The sequence below is a fragment of the Rhinolophus sinicus genome, linkage group LG04 (assembly GCF_036562045.2).
Source record: "Rhinolophus sinicus isolate RSC01 linkage group LG04, ASM3656204v1, whole genome shotgun sequence".
In the NCBI taxonomy this organism is placed as follows: Eukaryota; Metazoa; Chordata; class Mammalia; order Chiroptera; family Rhinolophidae; genus Rhinolophus; species Rhinolophus sinicus.
Genome location: NC_133754.1, coordinates 43,808,095 through 43,830,430, shown reverse-complemented (window position 1 = coordinate 43,830,430; position 22,336 = coordinate 43,808,095). Strand labels below are relative to the sequence as shown.

The 22,336-nt window shown below is 45.0% G+C and overlaps 1 protein-coding gene across 3 annotated transcripts in view; it reads left to right on the top strand.

The window, feature by feature from the left end:
• STK24 (serine/threonine kinase 24) overlaps positions 1–22,336 on the top strand; it is a 102,902-nt gene that overhangs the window by 64,416 nt on the left and 16,150 nt on the right. For all 3 annotated transcript variants that reach the window (XM_019756910.2, XM_019756909.2, XM_074329443.1), the window contains exons 3-5: positions 13,352–13,408; positions 18,504–18,612; positions 18,914–19,071. In XM_019756910.2, coding sequence (XP_019612469.1) covers positions 13,352–13,408; positions 18,504–18,612; positions 18,914–19,071 — 324 coding nt within the window. The remainder of the gene's footprint in view (positions 1–13,351; positions 13,409–18,503; positions 18,613–18,913; positions 19,072–22,336) is intronic.

Genomic DNA, 22,336 nt, shown 5'->3' with positions numbered 1-22,336 from the left:
GTCCTGAGTCCTCAGTAATCACTTCTTTTGGTTTTACGGGTTTTGTGATATTTCTGACATATGTTGCATAGTGATCACTGAGATCTTCGTCTAGCAGAAGGATAATCTTGTATTTACTAGAAATGTTGCACTTTTGCAGAAAGAGCACATTGTTAGCTTCATAGCAAGATTATGGCCTAGAACTTGTAGGATGTACCGATTTGTCATCATTGATTGTGATGTTTGCTCTGTAGTGAGGATAGATGTGAGCGAGGAAAGCAAAACCCTTCTCTTTTACCTCCCAGGGCACTTTTGTTCATGCTTCTTCCTATTATTTCTTTCCCCTCTGATTGAGATTATTTGTGAGTGTATTTCCCTGATAACCTTATAAGCGTCCTTCAGCTTAAGCAGACTTTTTATTCATCTTAATATCTGCTGGCATTAGCACAGAATTAACAGATGTATTACTGTGTGTGTCAAATTTACATTGATGGAAGAGAGGAACATCTCTGCCCATTGGGGAAACAATTACTAAAACACACATGAACATGCACACAAACAGTTATAAGGCAGCCCCTTCCAGAAGAGACAGTCCTGTGACTTAAACCCTAAGAAGAGCTTTTCACGGAATGCCCAGTGTTCTCAGCTTATTAAAGGACATTAGGACAAGAATTATTAAAATGGACATGATGGAATGGGGCATGAGAATCTTTCAAATTCCAGGCAAATATTTTATAAATCGATGTACTTTTCAGTCAGTTAGATTAGAAAGTTCGTTGGTTTCTAAAAGGAAACCAGTTAAGCGATTAAACGCTGCGTCCCTGGCACATAGAAATGCTCTGGCTGCCGTCGTCCCTTTCCTCTTCCCAGGAGTCCCGTCCGTTCCTAGTAGGAGTCTCCTTCCCCCCGTCCGTCCTTCCGGACCGTGTGCCTTTTCAGGTGTATTATACTGTGATGTCAGGAAAAGTCCTGTGCCTCAGATCGTTGCTAGAATATTCTGTTCTTTCAAGGTTTGGAATTATTCAAGGACAAAAATCATTGGAACTTCTTGCTACATGTTTGTCCATCTGTCCATCTTTGCATATATTCAGAGGAGGTTTATTGATCTGTTTCTTCCCCTACCCTTTTCTGCCTGTACTTACTTACTCTTTCTTGAGTAAATTTTAATTTGTAATTTACAAAGAACTTACCTTTTTCATTCTGGATTTTCAAGTTTGTTCCCATAAAATATTGCGATCTGTTCTCTTTGCATTAAAATTTTTTTCCTGTGTGTATTATTAATATTGTTATATTTGCAAATTAGTGTGTTAGCTTTTTTTCATTGATTACAGTAACTGGAGATTATTATTTTTAAAAATGGATTTATTTTATTCCATATTTGCCATTAGTTATACATGTATCTTTGTTTTTTTATTAATTCCTTTCTTTGCTTTCCTTATATTGGGTCCTTTTCTTAGGTTTTTTTCTTCCTTCCTAACTTCTGGATTGAACACTTACATCCCCCCCCCCCCCCCTTTTAACTTGATAATGAAAATATGTAATGCTATAAATTTTCCTTTGAGTAAATCTTTGGCTGTTTTGTGTAGCTTTTGGTGTGTGTAGTGTTTCCAACATCATTTTTAAATAATTTGTAGTGCTGGTTTTGATTTTTTTTCTTTTGATCTAAGGATTTGATCCAGTAATTTCTTTCCCTTCCCCTTCCCCTTCCCCTTCCCCTTCCCCTTCCCCTTCCTCCCTCCCTCCCTCCCTCCCTCCCTCCCTCCCTCCCTCCCTCCCATCCATCCATCCATCCATCCATCCATCCATCCATCCATCCATCCTTCCTTCCTTCCTTCCTTTTTTATTGAAGAGCAATTGAAATTCTTAAAGCCCCCTTGAAGCCCTGCTGGCCTGGCTAGAGAACACTGCTTGGGAAGGTGTCCTCTGTGGCTGGGCTGTGGTGTGGGGGGCTTAGTTTTGATTTCAGGGAGTCTGAGCTAAGCTATTGTGTTGGTGAAGCTGTTGTTTTGGCAGCCCATTAACAGACTAGTACAGAAAGAAGGGGTACCCCCAACTTTGTCGCAAAGCATCTTAAAGCCTTGATATCCAAAGCAGCATGATACTTTCTCTGAGAATAGTCTTGGATGATGAGTTCTATCTCTGGAAGTAGCTTGGCTCCATATGCCAATTAAATGGTGGGCAGGCCCATCAGACCTCTGTCCCGGGCAGGCTCTTTTTGGAATTAGCAAATATCTAGGCACTGAGACGGCCCACATTCTACCTAAAGACGTATGGTGTAAGTAAATGGAGGAAAAGATGCATACAGAAATGGCGTTCCCAGAATATACAAATGCGTAAGCTTTCCAGCATTTTCCATGAAGGTGACACATGGCAGTGGACTCAAATATGCCTTACTGCTTGACAGCTGTACCTCCTTAGTGGAGATGAAAATGCCAAGATGACGCAGCCATAGCCGTCATTGTGATGTCCCTGAACTAACGCTCTTTGTTTGGATTCCATCATGGCCGAGCTACTCTCGTTACTATACACCATCCTGCTTCAGTCTTCTCCCGTGCCAGTCATGTGCTAAGCACTTGTCTGGGTATAGAGGATATAGCAATGAATGCAATAGACCTTGGAGTCCCTACCTTCATGGAACTTGCATTCTTAGGAACAAATCAAACAATCTACAAATAAATACTAGATTGTGACCCACACAGTGGAGAGCAATGGGATGTTGCAGGGCGGGTAAGAATGCTGCAGGACGTTAGTTTATGTGGGGTCATCAAAGAGGACTTCACCAGCAAGGGGGAAATTTTAACAGTGATCTGAAGAAGTGAGGAAGTAATAATCTTCCTCACCGTTGGAAGGAACAGTGTCTCAAGTAGAGGGAACAGCAAATACACAGACCCTGAGGTGGGATAAAACCTGAGCATTTCTAGCAACTGAAAAAAAAAGTGTCAGTGAGTAGAAGGGAACAGGGAGGGAGTGGAAGAAATGGTGGGAGGCAAGTTTAGAAAGCAGCTGAAGGCCGAGTCATCCAGTAATTTTCACTTGATTTGTTTCTCTTTGTGCTGTTTCAGGTTTTATGGCACGACCTTATTTGTAGTTGATATTTGTATTACTGTGTAGTGGCCTTTCTCCCGTTTCATACCTGTTTCCAATACTAGAAACTTTCCTTGCCTTGGAGCACCTTGGTCCTCCTTTTAGGGCCCCGAAAGAGGGAACACTGGGTTCTTTCCCCTACCCCTTTGCTCATCAGCTTATCCTTAACATGTGGAATGATTTCCCTTCCACCTGTTGCTGGCTCAGGATTGCTTTGAGGTGAGCAGGGAAGGGCAGTGCGAATGGTGGAATTGATGTAGGAATATTTCTGTGTGTGCCGGCATCGTGTCTCGTGAAACTGAAGAATGGACGCACGGACTGTAAAAGAGGATAGTTTATTAAAAGTAAAGGGTTACAGCTCCCGAGCGGGAGGGGGGTTCTCGAATGGGAAGCCCAGTGACTGCGGCAAAATGCTCTTACTTGTATATCTTCCCTTGTCTGCTTGGGGAAGGGGGCTGGTGCCTTCGGATGGAATTCATCTATGGGGTTTGTCCTGTTTGTTTGCCCACCGTAAGGGGATTAACGAACCCTTTCCTATCTATCAGATCTATTCCGTTTGTTCGGCAAAAGGAATTCTACGAGATAATTTATTAATGTCAAGGAGCTGTTACATTTTGTCCTGGAGTGAAGGAGTTATTTCAGCACCTGAAGTTTCAGGATATGGCTGTCTTTGTTTATTTTACCAGGGACCTTCCTGGCTGCCTAGCAATGTGCTAAGTAACCCATCTCAGAATGAGGGGTGGTGAGGCTCAGTGAAGGCTCCAGGATTTGTTGCATTCTAGGGTCCTTTTCTAGAGCACCGGCCTGCCACAGCTGTCTTATAGGAAGGAATGTTGTGAGGCCTGGTGCAAGTGTACGCGGATGTAAGGCCCAGGGCCTAACCCATGAAAGGTACACAAGTCACGGTGTTTCTGCTCGCCAGCCAGGGAAGTCACAGGCTTTCTGTGCTGCAGTCCCCTGTCCTGCGACACGTCACAGCTCTTTCCTGTTCCCTCCACAGAATGCTTCCTTGTGCTGGGTCCCCACCTCTTCTTTCTTTCTGGGTAGCCTCTTCAGACAATATTGACAGAAATGACCCTATAGAAATTCCATTTTTCTGTTTTTTAAATGCAGGGCCTCCTTCTGTATTGGATCGTATTAGGTTGGTGCAAAAGTAATTGCGGTTTTTGGAATTGTTTTTAACCTTTTAAATCGCAATTAATTTTGCACCAATATTAGTGATACACAACTGCTATGTGGGCCTGAGTTGGCGCATGGAGGGAAGGAAACAGGAGCATCCGCAGCCTTCCCACAATGCCCAGTGCTGGGTTGGTTATTTCTGATGATGTTCACCTGGGGAACGGAAGGCCAGAGGGCCTGGCTGCCACCTGTGATTGTGTGGAAACTTTGACCCTGGAGGCCACCAGAACTCAGCATTTATCATTTCTCCACTGCTTCGGTTGTGTTGCTGAGATAATACAGAACTTCAAAATGCAATTGAGAACTAGGGTAGCCAGTGGAAGAGTGACTCAGGGATGTGATGTTCTCCTGTACTTAAAGGGGTAGTTTATTAACTGAAAATCAGTTAAATGGTAGGGACTGAACTTTTGTTTATTTACCTGGGTGGCTTGCTTATGTTCTGAGCACTTCTTCAGTTAACGTTTTTACGGTATATCCCTTGTCAGGAAGTAATACATTTTTCTCTACCCTCTTTTTGACTACAAGGCCCTGAAAATTAAAATGACAAAAGACAGATTAACAGGAAGAAAAGTTTTTAAGTATGCATAGTCATTAAATGATTGAAGATACATGCTTAATTAGTAGGGAAAGGGAGGGGAAGAACAAATGGGTCCCTTTAGGAAAGACAAATGGGATTTTAGAAACGCAAGCAGGAGATAAGAAAATTTGTGATGTTTGTCTCTATAGATATGAAAGGCCTTTTCTCCTCCTTCAGGGCCTGAGGGGGATTTATGGTAGGTTTATTCTGTTCTTCCTGAGAGTAGACCCACCCCAAAGAGGGGATTTATGGCAGCCTTGTTTCAGAAATTGCTGCTTTAGTCAGATAAGGGAAGCTCCAAGAAGGCGTTTTTTCTGCACCTGTTGAATCTCCAAAGTCTCCAGCTTAAAACAATCTTCACATCAATACTGGGGTTCTGAGTGGGGACTGATTGTCGCTGTACCAGTTACCGTCTCTGTGCTGGTCCCAGCCTTTCTCTTGAACTTCCAAAGCCTTATTTTTCAGCTGCTGCTCAGGTTTATCTACCATAATGTCCCATCAGAATCACAAAAGCATGAAGAGCCATCTCTGCTTCACCCCCTCACTCCCCCCGCACCACTGTCCTCTTCCCAACCCTCCCAGTGGTGGCGTCGCCCCTTCCTGGGTCTCAGGACAGTGGAACCCATGGCTTCTCTACACTCTCATCAGTGCCGCTGCTGGAATGTCTCTCGGTCTTGCCCCAACCTCCTGCTTTGATTTTCTGATTGATCTTGCTAACTGTCTCTCTCTCCCCATTCATTCTATCATGTTGGTGGTTGCCGGTTATTTATCTTCCTGTCTAAAAGTTTTGGTGATTTCCCCATTGCTTATTAAATTAAGTCGAGACTCCATTGCCTGGCATTCAGGGATGCTGTCTCCTCCTCAGCTCCTCTAACGAGCAGGATCACTTGTTTTTTCTCCCTGACCATCCACTTCTTTTCCCCGTCAGTGTCACCAGAAACACACTCTCTGTCACCTCTGCCCCAGTAGGTCTGTCACAGCCCCTCATAGTGGGGCTCAGGTTTATGCCGCCTCAGTGACATCCTGTGCGTATTAGATGTCTAAATCGTCTGAGAAGTGCTAACGTCATGAGATGGAGACCAATTACAGAAGCTTTGTGAGGTCAGGAACCGTGTTCTGTACCTTGAGGACAGTTGGAAGGGGCTGTGATGCTGGGCAGTTGCTGGTAAGGACCTAGGTGGGATTGAGACCGGGCGCAGCATTCTGCGTAAGGACCGAGGCGGGATGCAGACCGGGCGCAGCATTCTGTGTTTCTGCCCACGTCTTAGGAAAATGGCACCTTCGCTTTACAAAGCATATTCTTAGGCAGTCTGTGGCCCCAAATTGTTTTAATAAAACCCACTGCATTGTAGAAACCTCTTGGGCTCAGCCTTTTGTTACAGCTAATGAATTTGGCAGCCTCTGAATGGAGTGAAGCTGCAAAGTAGACTTATTGCATTTTAGAATTCCTACTTATAAAAGCTTGCTCTTCGTTAACTCTGTGGAATATACCTCTTCCTGTTGACCTTGTTTTATTTAACCTTTCTGTCATCTGCTGATGTTGGTCAGCCTCCCCTCTCCCTACTGTGTCACTAATTCCAGGTTCTTAGGAAGCAGTTCCAAACAATTCAGGGCAAGTTTGCCTGGAAGTGGTACCATTATTGATACTTTAAAAATGGCCTCAAACAATGTGTATCATGAATGATCATACGTGTCCCCATGGAATTAATTTCTCCAAGTAAAAAACTTTACCAAAAAACAAACTCAAAAGGCAAATGAGGAAAATGCTGTTTGCAGCTCCTGTTACAGGAAGCTCACTTTCCTAATATGTTAAAAGCGCCTGCATTTAAAAAACATCTGTCACCGGATAGAAAAATGGACAAAGGAAATGAATAGAAGGCTCACAGAAAAGAAAATATACGGTGACTCTTCAATATAGAAAGATGTTCCACCTTACAATAAGAGTGAGAAATAAACTCAGAGATTGCTCACCTTCGCATTACCCACATTTGGGACTGGGTGGTCCTTCCTTCGCCGTGGGGACTGGCTTATGCATTGCAGAGTGTTTAGCGGCACCCCCAGCCCTCTACCCGCCGATGCCATTAACACATCCCCAGTTCTGATGGGCCACAGTTTCTCCAGACATTGCCGATCTCCTCTGGGGGCCCAAATGGCCCCAACTGAAAATCAAGGAACTACACAATCAATGTTGATAAACTTGAAATGTTTCTTTACCAGAAGCGCTGACAAACAACTCTGTCCATTATTTTTTTTTTTTTGGGGGGGGTGTCCTTTCCCCACTTAACAGACAATTGTCTTCATTTTCTGCCATAACAAAGTACCACAGACAGGATGGCTTAAACAACAGAAATTTATTTTCCCCACAACCCTGGAGGCTGAGGTCCAGGCGACAGCAGGGACAGTTTCCCGAGACCTTCCTTGGGCTTGTAGATGGCTGTCTTCTCTGTCTTCCCGTGGTCTTCCCTCTGCCCTCTGTGTGTGCCTGTGTCCTAATCTCTTTTTACAAGGACAGGTCAGGTTGGATTGGGACCCACCCTAGCCACTTCATTTAAGGGATTCACCTCTTTAAAGACCCGCTCTCCAAATATAGCCACATTATGAAGTGCTGGAGCTTAGGACTTCAATATGTGAATTTGGGAGGGGGACACAATTCAGCTCGGAACAATGACCCCCCAAAAATGTTATTACACTGTGTTGACAAAGGAAAGGGGAAATTAGCACTCTCATACGCTGCTGGAGGTAGTGTAAATTAAGACAGCTTCTTTGAAGCGTAATTTGTCATTACCTGTTAAAATTCAGTCGGTTCCTTTGACCTAGCAGGATTGGGGAAATCTTGCCACCTGGCTCATAATAGCAAAAAAATGGAAACAACTTACGTTGTTCAACAGGGCATAAGTTAGTTACGGTTTAAAAAAAGAGGAACACTTTTATGGACAGGTATAGAATGCTTTAAGGAAAAACAAGGTATATAGAAAAGTGTAGGGAATGTTAGTTACCATTTGAATAAAACGGGAGAAAGTTGATAGGTTTTGCATCAAACATTTCTCTGAGGTTACATAAGAAGTGATGGGTGGGAACTTGTTGGGTGCAGAGGCTGGTGGGAAGCAGGGGTGAGAGAAACTTCTCTCTGCATACACTTTGGTACCTTTTACATTTTGAATCCTGCATTTATTCAATAAATAAACAAATTTCTTTCCCTTCTGAGAAAATTGTATCACAAGATCATTCATGATACATATTGTTTGAGGTTATTTTTTAAAAATGAAATTATTCTGATTAAAATTATTCTTGTTTTAGGAGCTCCTCTGATTTTCTTTTCTTAGAGTGCCTCATAAGTCACCATTTGGAAGGTACTATGAGAGCAATTCTACATCTGGGCAGTGACAGTGCTTGGCCATTTGGTCACGGACAACAGGCCAAAGAGTGTCCCTGTAGACCAGACGCTCTTGCCTCAAGGCTTGTAGGACAATGATTCTTTTTTCATTCTAGTGTAGAATGTGTATGAGTCATTGTTCCAGATTTTATTTTGCTCAGAAACGCCCATGCAGGGAAACATTATTTAGTCTGGTTAACTGGACTCCTTTGGTTTTACTAGGTTATTTTAAGGCATTTATGGGTGATGATGTTGATAAAGCTAATAGCACTTTGCATGTGTTTAGTACCTTGAACTTTGCAAAGTGCTTTCACATTCATGATCTCATTTTATTATCAATTGAACTATGTGGTTTAGAAACACGGAGGTTGCCATCTTGTTGTGGAGGCGGAATCTGAAGTGTAGGTGCGTCATGGTGAGTTAGTGATCATCTCTGGCTGGAGGCTTCAGGGCACATGCAAAACTGACCGCTCAGAATAGGGAGGGAATTCTTTTTCCGCGCTTCTGGCCTAGTACCACGTCAATTCATCAACATTGATTGTGTAGTTCCTTGATTTTCAGTTGGGGCCATTTGGATCCCCAGAGGACATTGGCAATGTCTGGAGAAATTGTGGGCCATCAGAACTGGGGATGTGTAGAGAGCCGGGGGTGCCGCTAAACACTCTACAAGCCAGTGCCCACAGCGAAGGACCACCCAGTCTCAAATGTGGGTAATGCCAAGGTGAGCAGTCCTGCTGTAGCTGCACGGCCGTTCTTGGATGGAGGCTGAGCGAGACCTCCGAGGCTGGAGGAACAATGAGCACAGGCATTTGGCCCTAGAGAATGGAGCAGGGACATGGGTACCTGAAGGAGTGTCCCCAGAGGAGCCGCCCTGGGAGCTGTGACTCGCATGAGGCAGGGCAGGCAGGGCATCTCCTGGCAGAGGGAGCAGCTGTGTGGAAGACCGCAGGTGTTACACTTTGGTGCGTGCCAGGGGCATGGAGCAGAGCAGGTGGAAATGAGATGAGATAGATGAGTACATGCTTGTGAAGGACTATAGCACCCAAGCCCAAAGTTTGGATGTCATCTAGAATAGAAACTCTCAGATACTTTAAAACTGGTGGGTTTTGTTGTTTTTAAGAGAAGGAATATTGACTCATTCTCAATAATGTTGGGTAGACAGTTTTATGTCAACCCATCCAAACTTGTCGTCCACCCTCTGCCTCCTTCCTCTGGGCTCCCTGTCAGTGGATGGCACTGCCAGGTGTCCTTTCCTGTGAGGCTGACTCCGGAAGTCGCGCTGACTTCCATGCGTCCCACCCAGTCTCGTCACTTCTGCCTCCCAAGCCTCTCCAGTGATGCCACAGCCACATCCGCTCTCACCGCTCCGTGCACCACGCAGGAGCCGTGAGCTACTCTTTCCAGTCCGCTCTCCACACACACTCAGTGCTTGTTCCAAAGGGAGCGTCTGCTCTGGTGCTGCTCAGTGATGTTTAGGAAAATGTCTGACATGTTTAACCCCGGCTGTACAAGGTTGGCTTTTCTGTCGCTTTCCTTGAGGTTACTCTGCACCTGGCTCGCTCCTTGTGCTACCTCCATTAGCTCCTTGATGTCGCCTCTTCCCTGCCTTTAACTTCACTTGTGCCGTTCCGGTTGCCAAGCTGCACTTTAACCAGCTTGTTCCCTCCCTCCACTTCTCCCCTCACCCCATTGCCAGCTCAGCACTCAGGTTCTTCTTAAAAAGCACTGGGTTTTGACTGAGATCTGGCAGGCTCCTGCTATACCCTCTCATAGCGCCCACTTGTGACAGTTGTAGCTCATCAGACAATCGTTGGAGGTCTGACTAGCTCTAGAAGGCAAGCTCTGGGTGGGAATGGCAGGGGCTCGCCTGTGTATTGCTGCCTCCCAGCGCAGGCCCCGAGCAGAGGCTGTCCAGGTGACCTCAGCCCAGAGTGAGTGGAGACGGGCTGCAGAGAGCATAGGAGCCCACATCTAGAGGGGCAGAGTCTCCATGGCCAGAGTGAGCGAGCGACACACCCAGTGAGGTTGGAAAGGAAGTTCAGCCAAGAGGTGGTGGCCAGAGGAGCCTTTCGTGCTGCAATTTCCATTCCCTTCTCTGATTAGTGCATTAGTGGTACTGGTGGAATCGGGGACAAAAACACATTAGTCACAGGACCTGGCCAACATAAAAAGGCAGTGGCCTGAATAAAGGACCTCACGCTGTTGGGATTCCTAAGTGCCCTTGAGGCTGGTGGATCTCATGTTTGCATAGCGTTCATATCTCAGCATGTCTGGTCTGAGGAATCAGGATGGGAGTAGAAGCTGGCTGGTCTTTTTACTCCATCTTCTCTCCAGGAAGATGAAGTCTTCACAATGACAGGGGCTTTGTCCTTTCAGCTGGGGAGCACCTGGTTTGCCAGTTATTCTGCTGTTGCTTTAATGCCCCCTGAGGTATTAGCACCTCCCCTGAAAATTGGTCACTTTATCCCCTCTGTGGCTCCCTGAAAAGAAAATGTATTATTTTAAAAGGGTTATTTTGTTTCCTTGGTAGTTGGCCCAGTAGGGCTTTGGGAGAGTGGAGCTTTGGCATGGCAGGTGAGGTGTGGTCACTGAGTCTCCCTGTTCCAGGAAGCTGTGTGATGACACTCGAATCTCCAGAGTCAGCAAAGATTGTTTCCCAGGGTGTCCTGTTGCACAGCTCCCTGCCGATGGGAGTGAGGTGAGGGAGGTTACCTACCTGCTGAGAGCTTATCTTGCTCTTAGCAAATTTGCCCTGACTGCCCATAAAATAATAAAAGGGATGAGAGCTGGGTCAAACAGTGCCATAAAAAAAGGCAGTGGGAGGAGAAATCTGAAGTTCCAAGTTCCTTTATAGAAAAACAGTTTAAATTTCCTGTGTCATCGAAAATGGTATTGGTTGTTTTCTGGAACAGCATTTTCCATCGGACAAAATGCTTTCGGAATGTCTGGAAGGAGCAGCACAAACATCCTCCAGGAGCAAATGTTAGAGAAACCTACCACTGGGCGTATTTGTGAAATGAAAGGCAAGTGGGAGAAAACGCTTTCTTACAGGAAGTGCTCTTTCAATCAGAGCCAGGAGGTGATCGAGCCTGTCCAAGGCGGGTGCCTGTGATTGGGTGGTTAGTAAGTGAGTAAGATCTTTGTATCTGTACGGTGAACCCCAAGCCCATGGCTGAAGGCTTCTGTGCCTTTTCTAATCTAGACTGAAATTGTCTTTATCATGTCAGGCATTTAAAAGCTTGAGAAAGTGTTCTATGTATAGTCATACTTGGACTGTTTATTTAGACTATTACGGAATTGACTTCATATGTCGATTTACTTGAAATTTTAAACAGAATTTATTTTACAAATGTAGTGCATGCAGCAGCGCCTCCCGGAAGTGAGTGCACAGTGTAATTTACCTTCTCCGACGGCAGGGCACTGTAACTCACCTTTCCTGAGCTTGCGCGTGCCGGGCACTGAGTGTCCCATGGCACTTAGTTTGCTGTTGGTGGGGCAGACAAGTAAGTCTAAAATGAAAATCAGATCCATGGGTGCTAAAGCAAAAGTTTGCACCGTGCATGGGGCAAGTGAGGGTTTTCCTGATGGAGGGACTTGCTGAGGTGCAAAGGCCTGAGAAACTGACACTTGCCAGGAGAGCTGACTCAGTCAGTCAGTGTTGCCAGAACCATGGAGTGTGGACGCCTGGTAGAGGGGCCTTCCTGGGGATGTTCTGAAAAGCCTTGCAAAGGTTTTGTTTGTTTTTCTATTCTGTCTCTCAATGCCTATGAGAGCCACCATAAAGGATTGCCTTAGCAATGAAGTATGCTGATGTAAGTACACCCACGGACATAGCCCAGAGCTCCCAGGTAGCAAGGCCCCGACAGGACACCTCTACCTCCGGTGCTGTGATGGGTTATTTGCAGTTCAGCAGCTGTTGTTCTGGTCCTTGGGGAAGCGCTCAGTCAGAAGCTTAGAGAGGAAATAACCTCCCTGGGTTGTAAGGAGGTGTCAGGACCCAAACCCTAGTCTGGCTTGTTGCCGAGCCCGTGTGTCATGTGGGGATGCTGGTCCCGTTCCCCGCACAAGAACGCAGGACATGGTGAGGCCAAAAAAGGAACACCCACGGAGCCATGGGTAGGGGAGTCATACCACTATAGTCTCACTGGAGGCTGGGTTGGAGACGCAGGAAGCAGGAGCCGCAACCTGCCGTCAGCTTCTCTGCCAACCAACCCCACGTGCTAGCTGCAATCTGCGCTTGCTAGCTCAGCCACGGCAGTTATATCAGTGGCTAATGGCTAACCGGTTACAGCTGATAGCCAACGAGTCACAGCTAATGGCCATCTACCTCCCGGGCCAGCACCTTTCCACATGAGGCCGAGAGCCTGGAAACTGCTCTCTGGGGCTCTGTCCCCACATATGTGTTGCTTACTACCTTTCAAGGGAGTAGCACTTCGGGATTTGTGTTTAAAAAGAGGAGTCTGGAAGTCATGGGGGTTGAGTGGCTTCATGAGAGACAAAGGGAAAAGACAGAGTCACCAAAGGTACCTCAGACCTTTGGAGAGGACACACAATGCTTAGGTAAGCAGGGGCCTCCTTCCCTGGAAAGCTCCCTGAAGACAGAGCGGTAGACTTTGGGGTGTCTGGAATTGGCTGTGTTTCTCCGAAACTCTCGGTAGCTGGGCATCCCCTTGGGAGCATTGCCCTTCCCTCTGCTCACAGGGACAGAGGGTCAGTCCCTGCACCTCAGAGCTGCAGGCTGCAGCTGTGTGCTCTGGGCATCGCCTGGCTGACACCCAGGATGGGACTTGTGTGGCTGCTGCTGGCCTTGACTGGCTTTGGGAACTGGTTCTCAAACCCTGCTGTGCTGGTGTGTCACTGATAGGTTGTTTAGAATGGACCCTGCCACCCGGGTCCCCTCTTCAGAGATTGTGGTTCATTAGGTCTGGAACACACCGCCTAGAAGAGTGACGCAGGGGCTGTGGCCTGATGGCGAAAGCCCCTTGAACACGTGTAGGTTTCCTCACAGGACTCACCTGGACACACTTTGTCAATTGTATGTATGTATTTATAAGGTTTTCCAGTTTTTAAAATAATGAAAAATACCCTTAGGTTACTATAATTTTTTTCTGGTTTTGCGTGTTTTTAAAATAATTTCCCCCTCTTTTGTTTTTTTGTAGGATACTAAGTTGTGGATAATAATGGAATACCTTGGTGGAGGCTCTGCGCTAGATCTAGTAAGTGTCACGTTGGGTGCCTAACACACATTGAAGCTGTTCTCAGTGAATCCTGGGTCTGAAGATAATTCTGTGCTCATCCTTTTCTGTTTCTCTCTTCTAAGTTCCATGGAAAATGAACCAAACTATTTCTTATAATACATGTTTTCGCTTCTGATATATTACTGAAAATTGTAGGTCTACTTTTGAAACCAGTTTTGTTGTTTCTTGGGAAACCAATGAATTCATTAATAAAAGCCACACAGGATTTTGCCTGGCATTATCTTACCTACGAACAGTTTGTTTTCCAAAACTAGTTTTAACTTTTGTAGAGCTGATACCCCATCATTGTTTCATATTTCAGAAGACAACTTAGCTTCCAAAACATGCAGATAATATTTTAATTTATAATTAATTAGAATTTTTAAAAATTCAAATTTGTCTTCAGGAGTAAGAGACAGGTAGTGTGTGATGGTTGCAGAACAGTGTCACCCATCAGAGCGGTGGTCAGGCCATGCAGTGCGTTTACGGTGAAGCTGAACTGTCCCCTGTGGCTGGACTCCCTCCTGGCCTCGACCTACTGCGTCACTAGTGTGTGCCCCTGTCTGTCACATGAGATAGTGGAAGCTAGGTATAGAACGACCTCAGAGTCAGCCCGCATCGTGCTTCTCGTGGTAAAAAATAGTTATATGTTACGGCCTCTGATGAGATAGATGCTCAGAAATCACCAGTGAATCATAGGCGTTGCTTAAGTGTCTTTGAAGCACAGTATATGCAAAATAAGTTCTTAAAAGAACTCACACAGTTGTTTAGCACTTGACATCTTGTCTCCACTGTGGCCACACAGTGAAATTAATGTAATCAGCCATCTTTCCCTACCCATCTGGTAGAAGCTGGGCTTTTGGGTGAGTGATTTCCAAGACAGGCCTAACCCATCATTTTCGTGTTAGAGGGTGGGTCCTGCCTGATAGAAAGTTGTCAGGATGATGGGTCTGCAATTTTCACTGTTCTCTGACTGGGAGCTGAAAGAAGCCTGTTTTTTAGTGGTTATATTCTACATAGCTTTTATTCATTAAAGAAAGAAATAACCCACGATTTACAGATTTTTTTTCTCAAAGTAATAGTAGCAATTGGTAGATTTTTGGAAAGGTAAACCTCTAAAACTATATCTCTAAAAGGCTTATGTACCCAATTTTAAAAAATCATGTTGCCTTAAACACTATAAGAGCAATTGGTCAAAATGATGTTCAAAGGAAATTTCAAGACAAAAAAATTGATGTGGTATAAACAGGTGTATTAACATAGGAAAAGCCACAAAACAGCTGGATAAATTTTATGACTTGCTTTGCTTCTTTTCCACAAATACACACATTACACAAAGAACTTTTTATCGTTGTTTTTACTCTTTTGGGAAATAGTACAGGAATGTAGAAAATGATCTCATTTTGTATAATTAGATTTCCTATTAAGTGAATTTCATTTGTGTCAAATTCAAAGTTGTTTGTGGCGACTCTTTTTTCCAACATTGAGACCTGCAGAGTAGTAATTCTAGTCTCTAAATGCTTTAATTTATTCAGTCTTAATGCCACAGTCATTTAATTTATTTAGTGGTAACTTTCTTTAGAGCTTTGAATTGAAATTTGTGAAATTTTAGACATTGCAGTTGGAAGAACTACACAATTCTCCACTTTAAAAAAAAGTCGCATAATATGAGAGTCCCAGCAAACCGCCATCCACCTTACACGTCAATGGCCTTGGTGACAAGAACAGACATCCTTTTTTGGATGTCCCTGGTCATCTCATCTTAATCGATGAGGAAACAGAAACACTCAGAGGTTAGGTGTCCTCGCTACGAAATAGAGCAGGACTTTGGACCTCCTGTGACCAGGTGCAAAGCTGTGGCCTTACCTGACCCCAAGCTGCCCTTCCCCTCCCTCTGACTTTGTTGTATCTTTCTCCATCTCTTACCCCCTTCTGTTGGCCTGTCCTCAACTCTGAAAGAAGAGGATACACTTTAATAATGGAACAGAAGTATTATTTTCTGTATGTTGAAAACTATTAGTATTATTTTGAGAGGGTCTATTATATGTTTATAACAGACTTTAAAAAACAGAGAATTGTCACATATGAAAATTTGATACCACGTAGAGATGTTTGACAAACTTAAAAATGTATCTACAACGTGTTTTTTTAAAATGAGATGGTATGTTCATTAAGGTTTAGGCCAAGCTGCCGTTGTAGTGGCTGTGAACACTGTCTCATACAAAATAGACACTTATTTTCTCTCCTACATGTGGGGTCCGTGGGCTCTAGTCCACATCGTTGTCAGGGCCCTGCCCTGGTGGGTGCTGTGCCGTCTGTAACCCATGGCTTCCCATGGTCTTCAGTCATTGCCCTCGCTGGTTACCAGTGATTCAAGGCCAAGACCAGGAAAGGGGCATGTGTCACTTCTGCTCATGTCCCACTGCCGAAAACTTGGTCACATGGACAAAGGTGCTGCTGCAGAGCCTGGCACATGTGGCCTCTTGTTGGGTGGCCATGTGCCTGATTAACAGTCTCTATTGCAGAGGAAGAAGGAGAGGACAGACTTGGGGGAGGGAATTAGAAGTGACCTAGAGATGAGATGCAGCCTAAATATTTTCCTGGGAGTCTTTCATAAAGCTTGTTGGAAGAGTCCAGTTGTCTTAGTGATACAGAGCACCATGTCCATACTGCTTAGAAATGGCAGTGGTGGAGATGCTAATACATGACTCCGAGAACTTCGCTCAGCCTGGTCTTAACCACTGCTGAGGATCTCGGGTGTAGACAGCAACTGAATACCTTTTGTAGTGAATTTCGACACCAAGGACAGCCCCGCACCCCCACCCGGAGTAAATAGAGAAGCTCTCTTTCTTCCCTTCCCCCCGTGGCATGTAAATCACTGGTGGGTGGTGTTTAGGCCAAATGTCAAAGGGCAGAACCGCAAACACATTAATCACAGGGCCAGCGCTCAGTGATCCCGCAGAAGAGTCTGCAGTTAGTTTTTCTCAGGGCTTTTTAAGCGTCTCCCCTGGGCTAATGACACCAGGCTGCTCTGCTCTTTCTTTCCAGAGACTTGATAATAGAAGGAGGAGGTGGTTAAGCCTAAGTCTAGCCGAATGTTACTGATTATCTGCTGGAGGAGGAAATGGAACGTGTGCTCTGTGATACGATTTTGAACAACGGGATTAATGCTTTGCTTTCTGGTGTTTGAATAAGAACAAATACGCCAGCATCCCTGCCCTCCTCCCTCGTCCCCCCAGGTTATGAGAAAAATGCCTTTTCCTCACTTTGAGTATTAAAATTTCTACTTGCTATGAACATTAAAAACAGATGTGGAAAAGTAGGTAGGGTTTCCAGATTATGCTCTTTGGAACAGTAGTTTTGATATGTGGTTCTTAAAAATATGACACTTGGTCAGATTATTGGGAAAAATTAGGTTCTGTGGAACAAAGTGTGCGGCATGTCCCCTTGTTTGGGGTAATTTGGGATAGTATATGTTAATTAGAATTTGGGATAGTTTCTGGCAGGCTGGCTGACCCAAGCAACACGACTTTCTCTGAGCATGTGCTACACGGTAAAACTGGTGAGCAGCACATTCTCTTACCCCTGTGCTGTGAAGGGGAGGAAGCTGCGGAGCTGCTTCGTCATGGGTGTTCCCTGCTGCCAGGCCACCCTGAGTCCCAGTGAGGCCAACAAGTTAGGCGAGGCAGCCCCTGCTCCCCGTCACCCCCGACTTGGAGAGTAACAACCTCCCTGCCTTTCCCCCAGACGGTAGATTTCTGTGTAGATAAGGCTGTGCCTGTGAGCTGAGGCGGCACAGCTGCTAAACGAACCAGAAAGCAGTGCCAGGCACGAGTAAAGCCGCAATGAAGCGAGGCCGGGTGTCTTGGTTGCCTCTGCCTTGGGCACCATGAACAACTGTTGTCGCCATCTTCCCAGCGAAGGCCCTGAGAGACAGACAGACACACACACACACACACACACACACACACACGACTGCCCTTCTAAGAACGTGTCCAAGCGTCTGTCAGAACGCTGCATTATAAAGAGCAGCTTAGTTCTTACTCCCTTTGGTTCAAAGCACATCTTTTTAAAGCTTACTTGGTGAATGTCACAGGATCATGCCTTCCTGTTGACTAAAGTGTGTGAATTTGGGCAGTGATGGCATCCACTGTCAAAACTGAGAATGTAATACAAAGGATCATCATTCAGATGAAAAACTAAATTGTTAGAATTCTGTGCCTCTCTCTCCCATTATTAGTTTGTTAGGGATCGTTCAGGGGTTTTGCTGAAGTTATTTACGTACTTATTAGTTGTTGAATTCCCTGCTCTGCAAGTGATGGTGGACTTAATCCAATTTGAACTAAGTTCTAGACCTGAAGTTTTTCCTTTTAAGATGGAGATTTGTGTACTTGACATTTCTACCTTGCATCTTTATACAATTATAAGTATTAAGGAGTCAGTATTGATTCCTTTGAGTTTCTCAGAATAAAAGTTTTCAGAGGCAATTATTACCTCATTTGGGATAATAAGTAATTTTTATTACGTAACACACATATATATGTAAAATATAACAAAGAATCCAAAATCATTAGGAATGGAGTTCTTTCCGCTCTCCACCCCCAAGTTTTAAAATTTAGATTTAAGAAATTCTGGTGTAATGATAGCTTCAGAAAGCAGTGGGTTCCACTCTTTTGCTTTTGGACCACTTGTGTTGATAACCATTACACGTGTTAGAACAGAGCCGGGCTGCTTCGTGCCCTACCTAGCAAGTACTGTGAGTTTCCAGACTAAAACCTCTCACAGCTCAGCTTGCAGGCATGGTGGGGCTGACCACGGGCTCCCTCGTTGGCCTACTTTGATTCTTAGCCAGTTTTGCTTCATTCGGCAAAGTCATTTTCTCCTGTTCATCGTTGTTGTTTTAGGGCACTGTAAGTAAGTTTTAATTATGTGGACAAAATGTCTGTTTTGGAGTAAAGAAGTTCTTAGATTTTAATTATTCTTGTCCATATAACTCTGGGTATTGACTCTGTTTTATCATCTCAAACTTCTTACAGCCATTTAAGTAACTTTAATACTTTTTTGTTGTTGTTAGTTAGAACCTGGCCCTTTAGATGAAACTCAGATTGCTACTATATTAAGAGAAATACTGAAAGGACTTGATTATTTGCATTCGGAGAAGAAAATACATAGAGATATTAAAGGTAAGAAAACATCTTGTTCTTATTCCTTTGAAATGCCTAAGGCAGGTCGGAGCGTGCTGTAGAGTTACTAACCTGTGCTTCTCTTCTCAAGGGAAGTTGTCCCGTGCGAATGTGTGGAGCGTCTTCACCATGCCTGGGGGTGGGTCGGCTTTGGGGAGTGTCTAACCTAAAGCGTACCCTGGTGCCTGTTCTTGTTGAGCATGTGATATTGCTGGGGAGAGAATGTACACGTTCCCAAAATGACAATGGACAGAACAATACAGCAAATGATATCAGGAGGCATCTTGGTTTTGTTTTGCAGCTGCCAACGTTCTGCTCTCTGAACATGGAGAGGTGAAGCTGGCTGACTTTGGAGTGGCGGGCCAACTGACAGATACCCAGATAAAAAGGAATACCTTTGTGGGCACCCCTTTCTGGATGGCCCCTGAAGTCATTAAACAGTCAGCCTATGACTCAAAGGTAAGGGCTGGTGCCTCACGATCTAGAGAGTTCTCCCCTTAGAGCTTTTCCAGTTGAAGTGAATGTTGGTACCTTGAAGTAGGTCAGAAAGGTAGCTCTCGGGCCTTGGTTAAAAACAGGATTCTTCTCTGTCTCCTGCTGTATCATTTAATACCCTTTATTTATCCAGTCCACAGTTAATGAGTTGTGTTTTTTAGCTTAAACAGTGTATGCTTGGTGGTGGCGGGGAACACCGAGAAGGAGCATGTGTGACAGTGGGTGCGTAGGGGACGCAGGATCACGGTGGCAGCCAAGGTCGCCCTGTTGAGACATGTAGGCAGAGTATCCAGTAGAGACGTGGGGGGCTGTGGGTCCACAGAGGGGTCAGGAGGTATCTGTACAGGTGGTGGTTGAAGCTGGGACAGAACTCTGAATGATTAAATATCCCACAAGAGAAATGGAAAGCCCACAAACATATCAGACCAGAATCTGGAAAGAATAATGCTGTTAGTGATTGCTGCAGATTCTTCCTATTACTATTTTTAGTTCTCAATCAGGATTGTTCATTCTCAGAGGCTCCTTATCAGCGTGAGGCAAAATCATAATTTCTTTTTCCAACTTCTTTTACCTGTCATATGCTACACTCTCCCAGTTTTTCCTGTGTTCTTTTTTCCCTGTTGCCCTTCAACTTTCTTAAACTTTTTAGTATAGACTCAGAAACCTAGGGGCCCTGCCTCTCTGGTTTAGTTTCCATCTCCCACACGCTGCTTCCTCGGTAGCCTGTACCCAGTAAAATCTCCGCATGGTCCACAGAGAAATGGCTTTTCTGAACCAGGATTTCTAGGCAAACAAATACTAACTCAGATACATTTACATATCAGACATGGTTTCTTCTCTTTCAATGGAAATCTTTGCAGTAATCGGTAAACTTGACATTGTGAGCCGTCGGCTCTTGTACAGTGTGGACATGGTGCTGAAGTTGCAGGCGTTTGGTTTCTTCAGGGCGAGGTAGACCTGGCTGTGTCACTGCTGCGTTGTAGTGGTGGCCATGACCTCAAAGGCATGCTGCTTCAACAATGGTCTTGCCTTCCCCAGACCTTTCCCCTCCCGTCTTTCTCCCCGTGCAGGGCCTTTCTGGCTGTTTGCCGAAGGCAGTCTCTGAGCCGCAGCAGAGATTTTACTGCATCGTAAAGTTTTGCCACCGTTTTTCATAGAGTCTTTGTCAAGGTCAATATACTCTTATCTGATCAGTAGGTGTTGCAGTTTTCTTTTTAGGTAGATTAAACGATGCCACCTCAAAGTCCCAGGGAGTGCACACTTGGTGTGGGAGCTCGAGAAACTCACATTTTCCTCAAATCTTTAATTACCTTTTCCTCTGGCTTATGTCAAAAGCTAAATCTTTCATTTACTTGGATCATACCCAATGACTCTATTTTTTTGGTTTTACTTATTTTTAAAATTTTTTCAGTTTTCCAATGACTCTTCATTGGAAACCATGTGTGAAAATATATTTATGTGGAATTTGCTTCCCAGGTTTGTGGAACCAGGAGGTGTGAAAAGTGCAGCTAAGGCTAATGTCTGTGTCTGAATTTTGAGGCTTACCAGAAGTAGGGTTCCAGAGGCTGGGGTCTTAGGGATTATGTCACGCGTGTACGTGCACACACACAGACACACACACTTTCACATCCGCATTAGTTGTGACTCTGAGCTAGGAGCTCTCGTTATGAGCAGTGCCTGACAAAAGGCCTTTTTCAGAGGTTGCTTTGTGGCATATCCTTCCAGTGACTTACTCAGCTTCTTTCCAATTCCGCCTTCCATATAGTTCTGGACATTCTCCCCACTGGCGTCTGCATTACAGGTGAAGCGTTTGACAGCTGTGGGGCAGCTCGGTTCTGTTGCTGTTGTTAGCAGAGCGTGCTCCCATCAGTTTCATCTTCGGGCTCACACACTGATTCTCAAAGGAAGGTCGTGCCGGGAAAAGAAAAGGAATGCGCCTGCCTCATCAGCATCTCCATCTCAATGAGCTGAGGGGAATACATACATACGTTTTATGTGGCTGTCTAGAACCTTGTTTAAACACAATACCCTCTTGAACCAGTATCTTTGACCCGTGTCATTTGTCCGGGCTTCTTAGGTGTTCTGAATGTGTTTGCCCGTACAGGGCATTTATGTCAATCTCAGTTCATAACTAAGTTGTGATTGACCATATTCCTTACGATCCTCTGTCATCATCATCATCGTGATTTAGGGTAGCTTGGTTAAAGAAACCCCCAAACTTTGGAGATGGTGCCCAGGAGATGACTCTGCTTTCCCACAAAGAAGCCTCTGCGTTCAATGCTAGAGCAAGGTCTTGGGCTGCAGAACTCTCATCAATTTCCCCCTTTCTTTCTGTGGTTATTACGATGGTGTCAGCAAGTGGATTGGACTTGACTAAGGACTTTGCCTATTTCATGTCCTTTCTCTGTATCATTCATTCAGTCTTCACTATAGTTGTGACCGGTACTGTGTTAAGTCATTTACATCTTCAGTGAGTAATTGCAGTACTGGGTGTCAGGTACTCTAACGGATATGTGGGGAGTGCAGGGGTGCTGAGTGAGGGACATCAGAAGGAGCTGGGCAAGGAGTCACAGACATAGGGCTTTTCAGCCCTTTGAAGGGACTGGACAGGATGGGGAGGGGAGGGGAGGGAAGGGTGGGGAGGGGGGGGTGAGGGGGAGGAAAGGGAAAGGGAGGAAGGGAAGCGAAGGGGAGGGGGAAGGAAGGGAATGGGAGGAAAGGGAAGGGGGGAAGGGGAAGGGGAAGGGAAGGGAAATTTGTATTTGGGTTGTATTAATAGATGGTAAAGAGTGTGGGAGGACATGGGGCCAGAGAAAGTGACTAACTTATTAGGTGAAATCATATCCTGTAGACACTAAGAGTACAGTGTCAGTACTTGCTTGTAAATTATTCTTCCTCTTTTTGGTCTCAAAAGTAGTACATACTCTTTAATCTGGAAAATATAGAAAAAAACAATGAGATGAAAAGAAAAATATCTGTAGACCTACCCCCTAAGCACATGCTGAATTGTTTTGGTGTCCAGGTATTTCTGAAATAACCATTTGCCATCTAACCATGGGGAAGAATGGAAATAGGTGATGTATTGATGGAAAACCATACAATTGTTACCGATGAGTGACAACGCGTGGTATTAGCCCAGTGGCAGCTGGGATCTGCACAGTTGGCCCGTCCAGTGCAGTGGAGACCAGCCCTTTCTGTGCTGATGCTGAGCCCAATGGCCTCCCGGTAC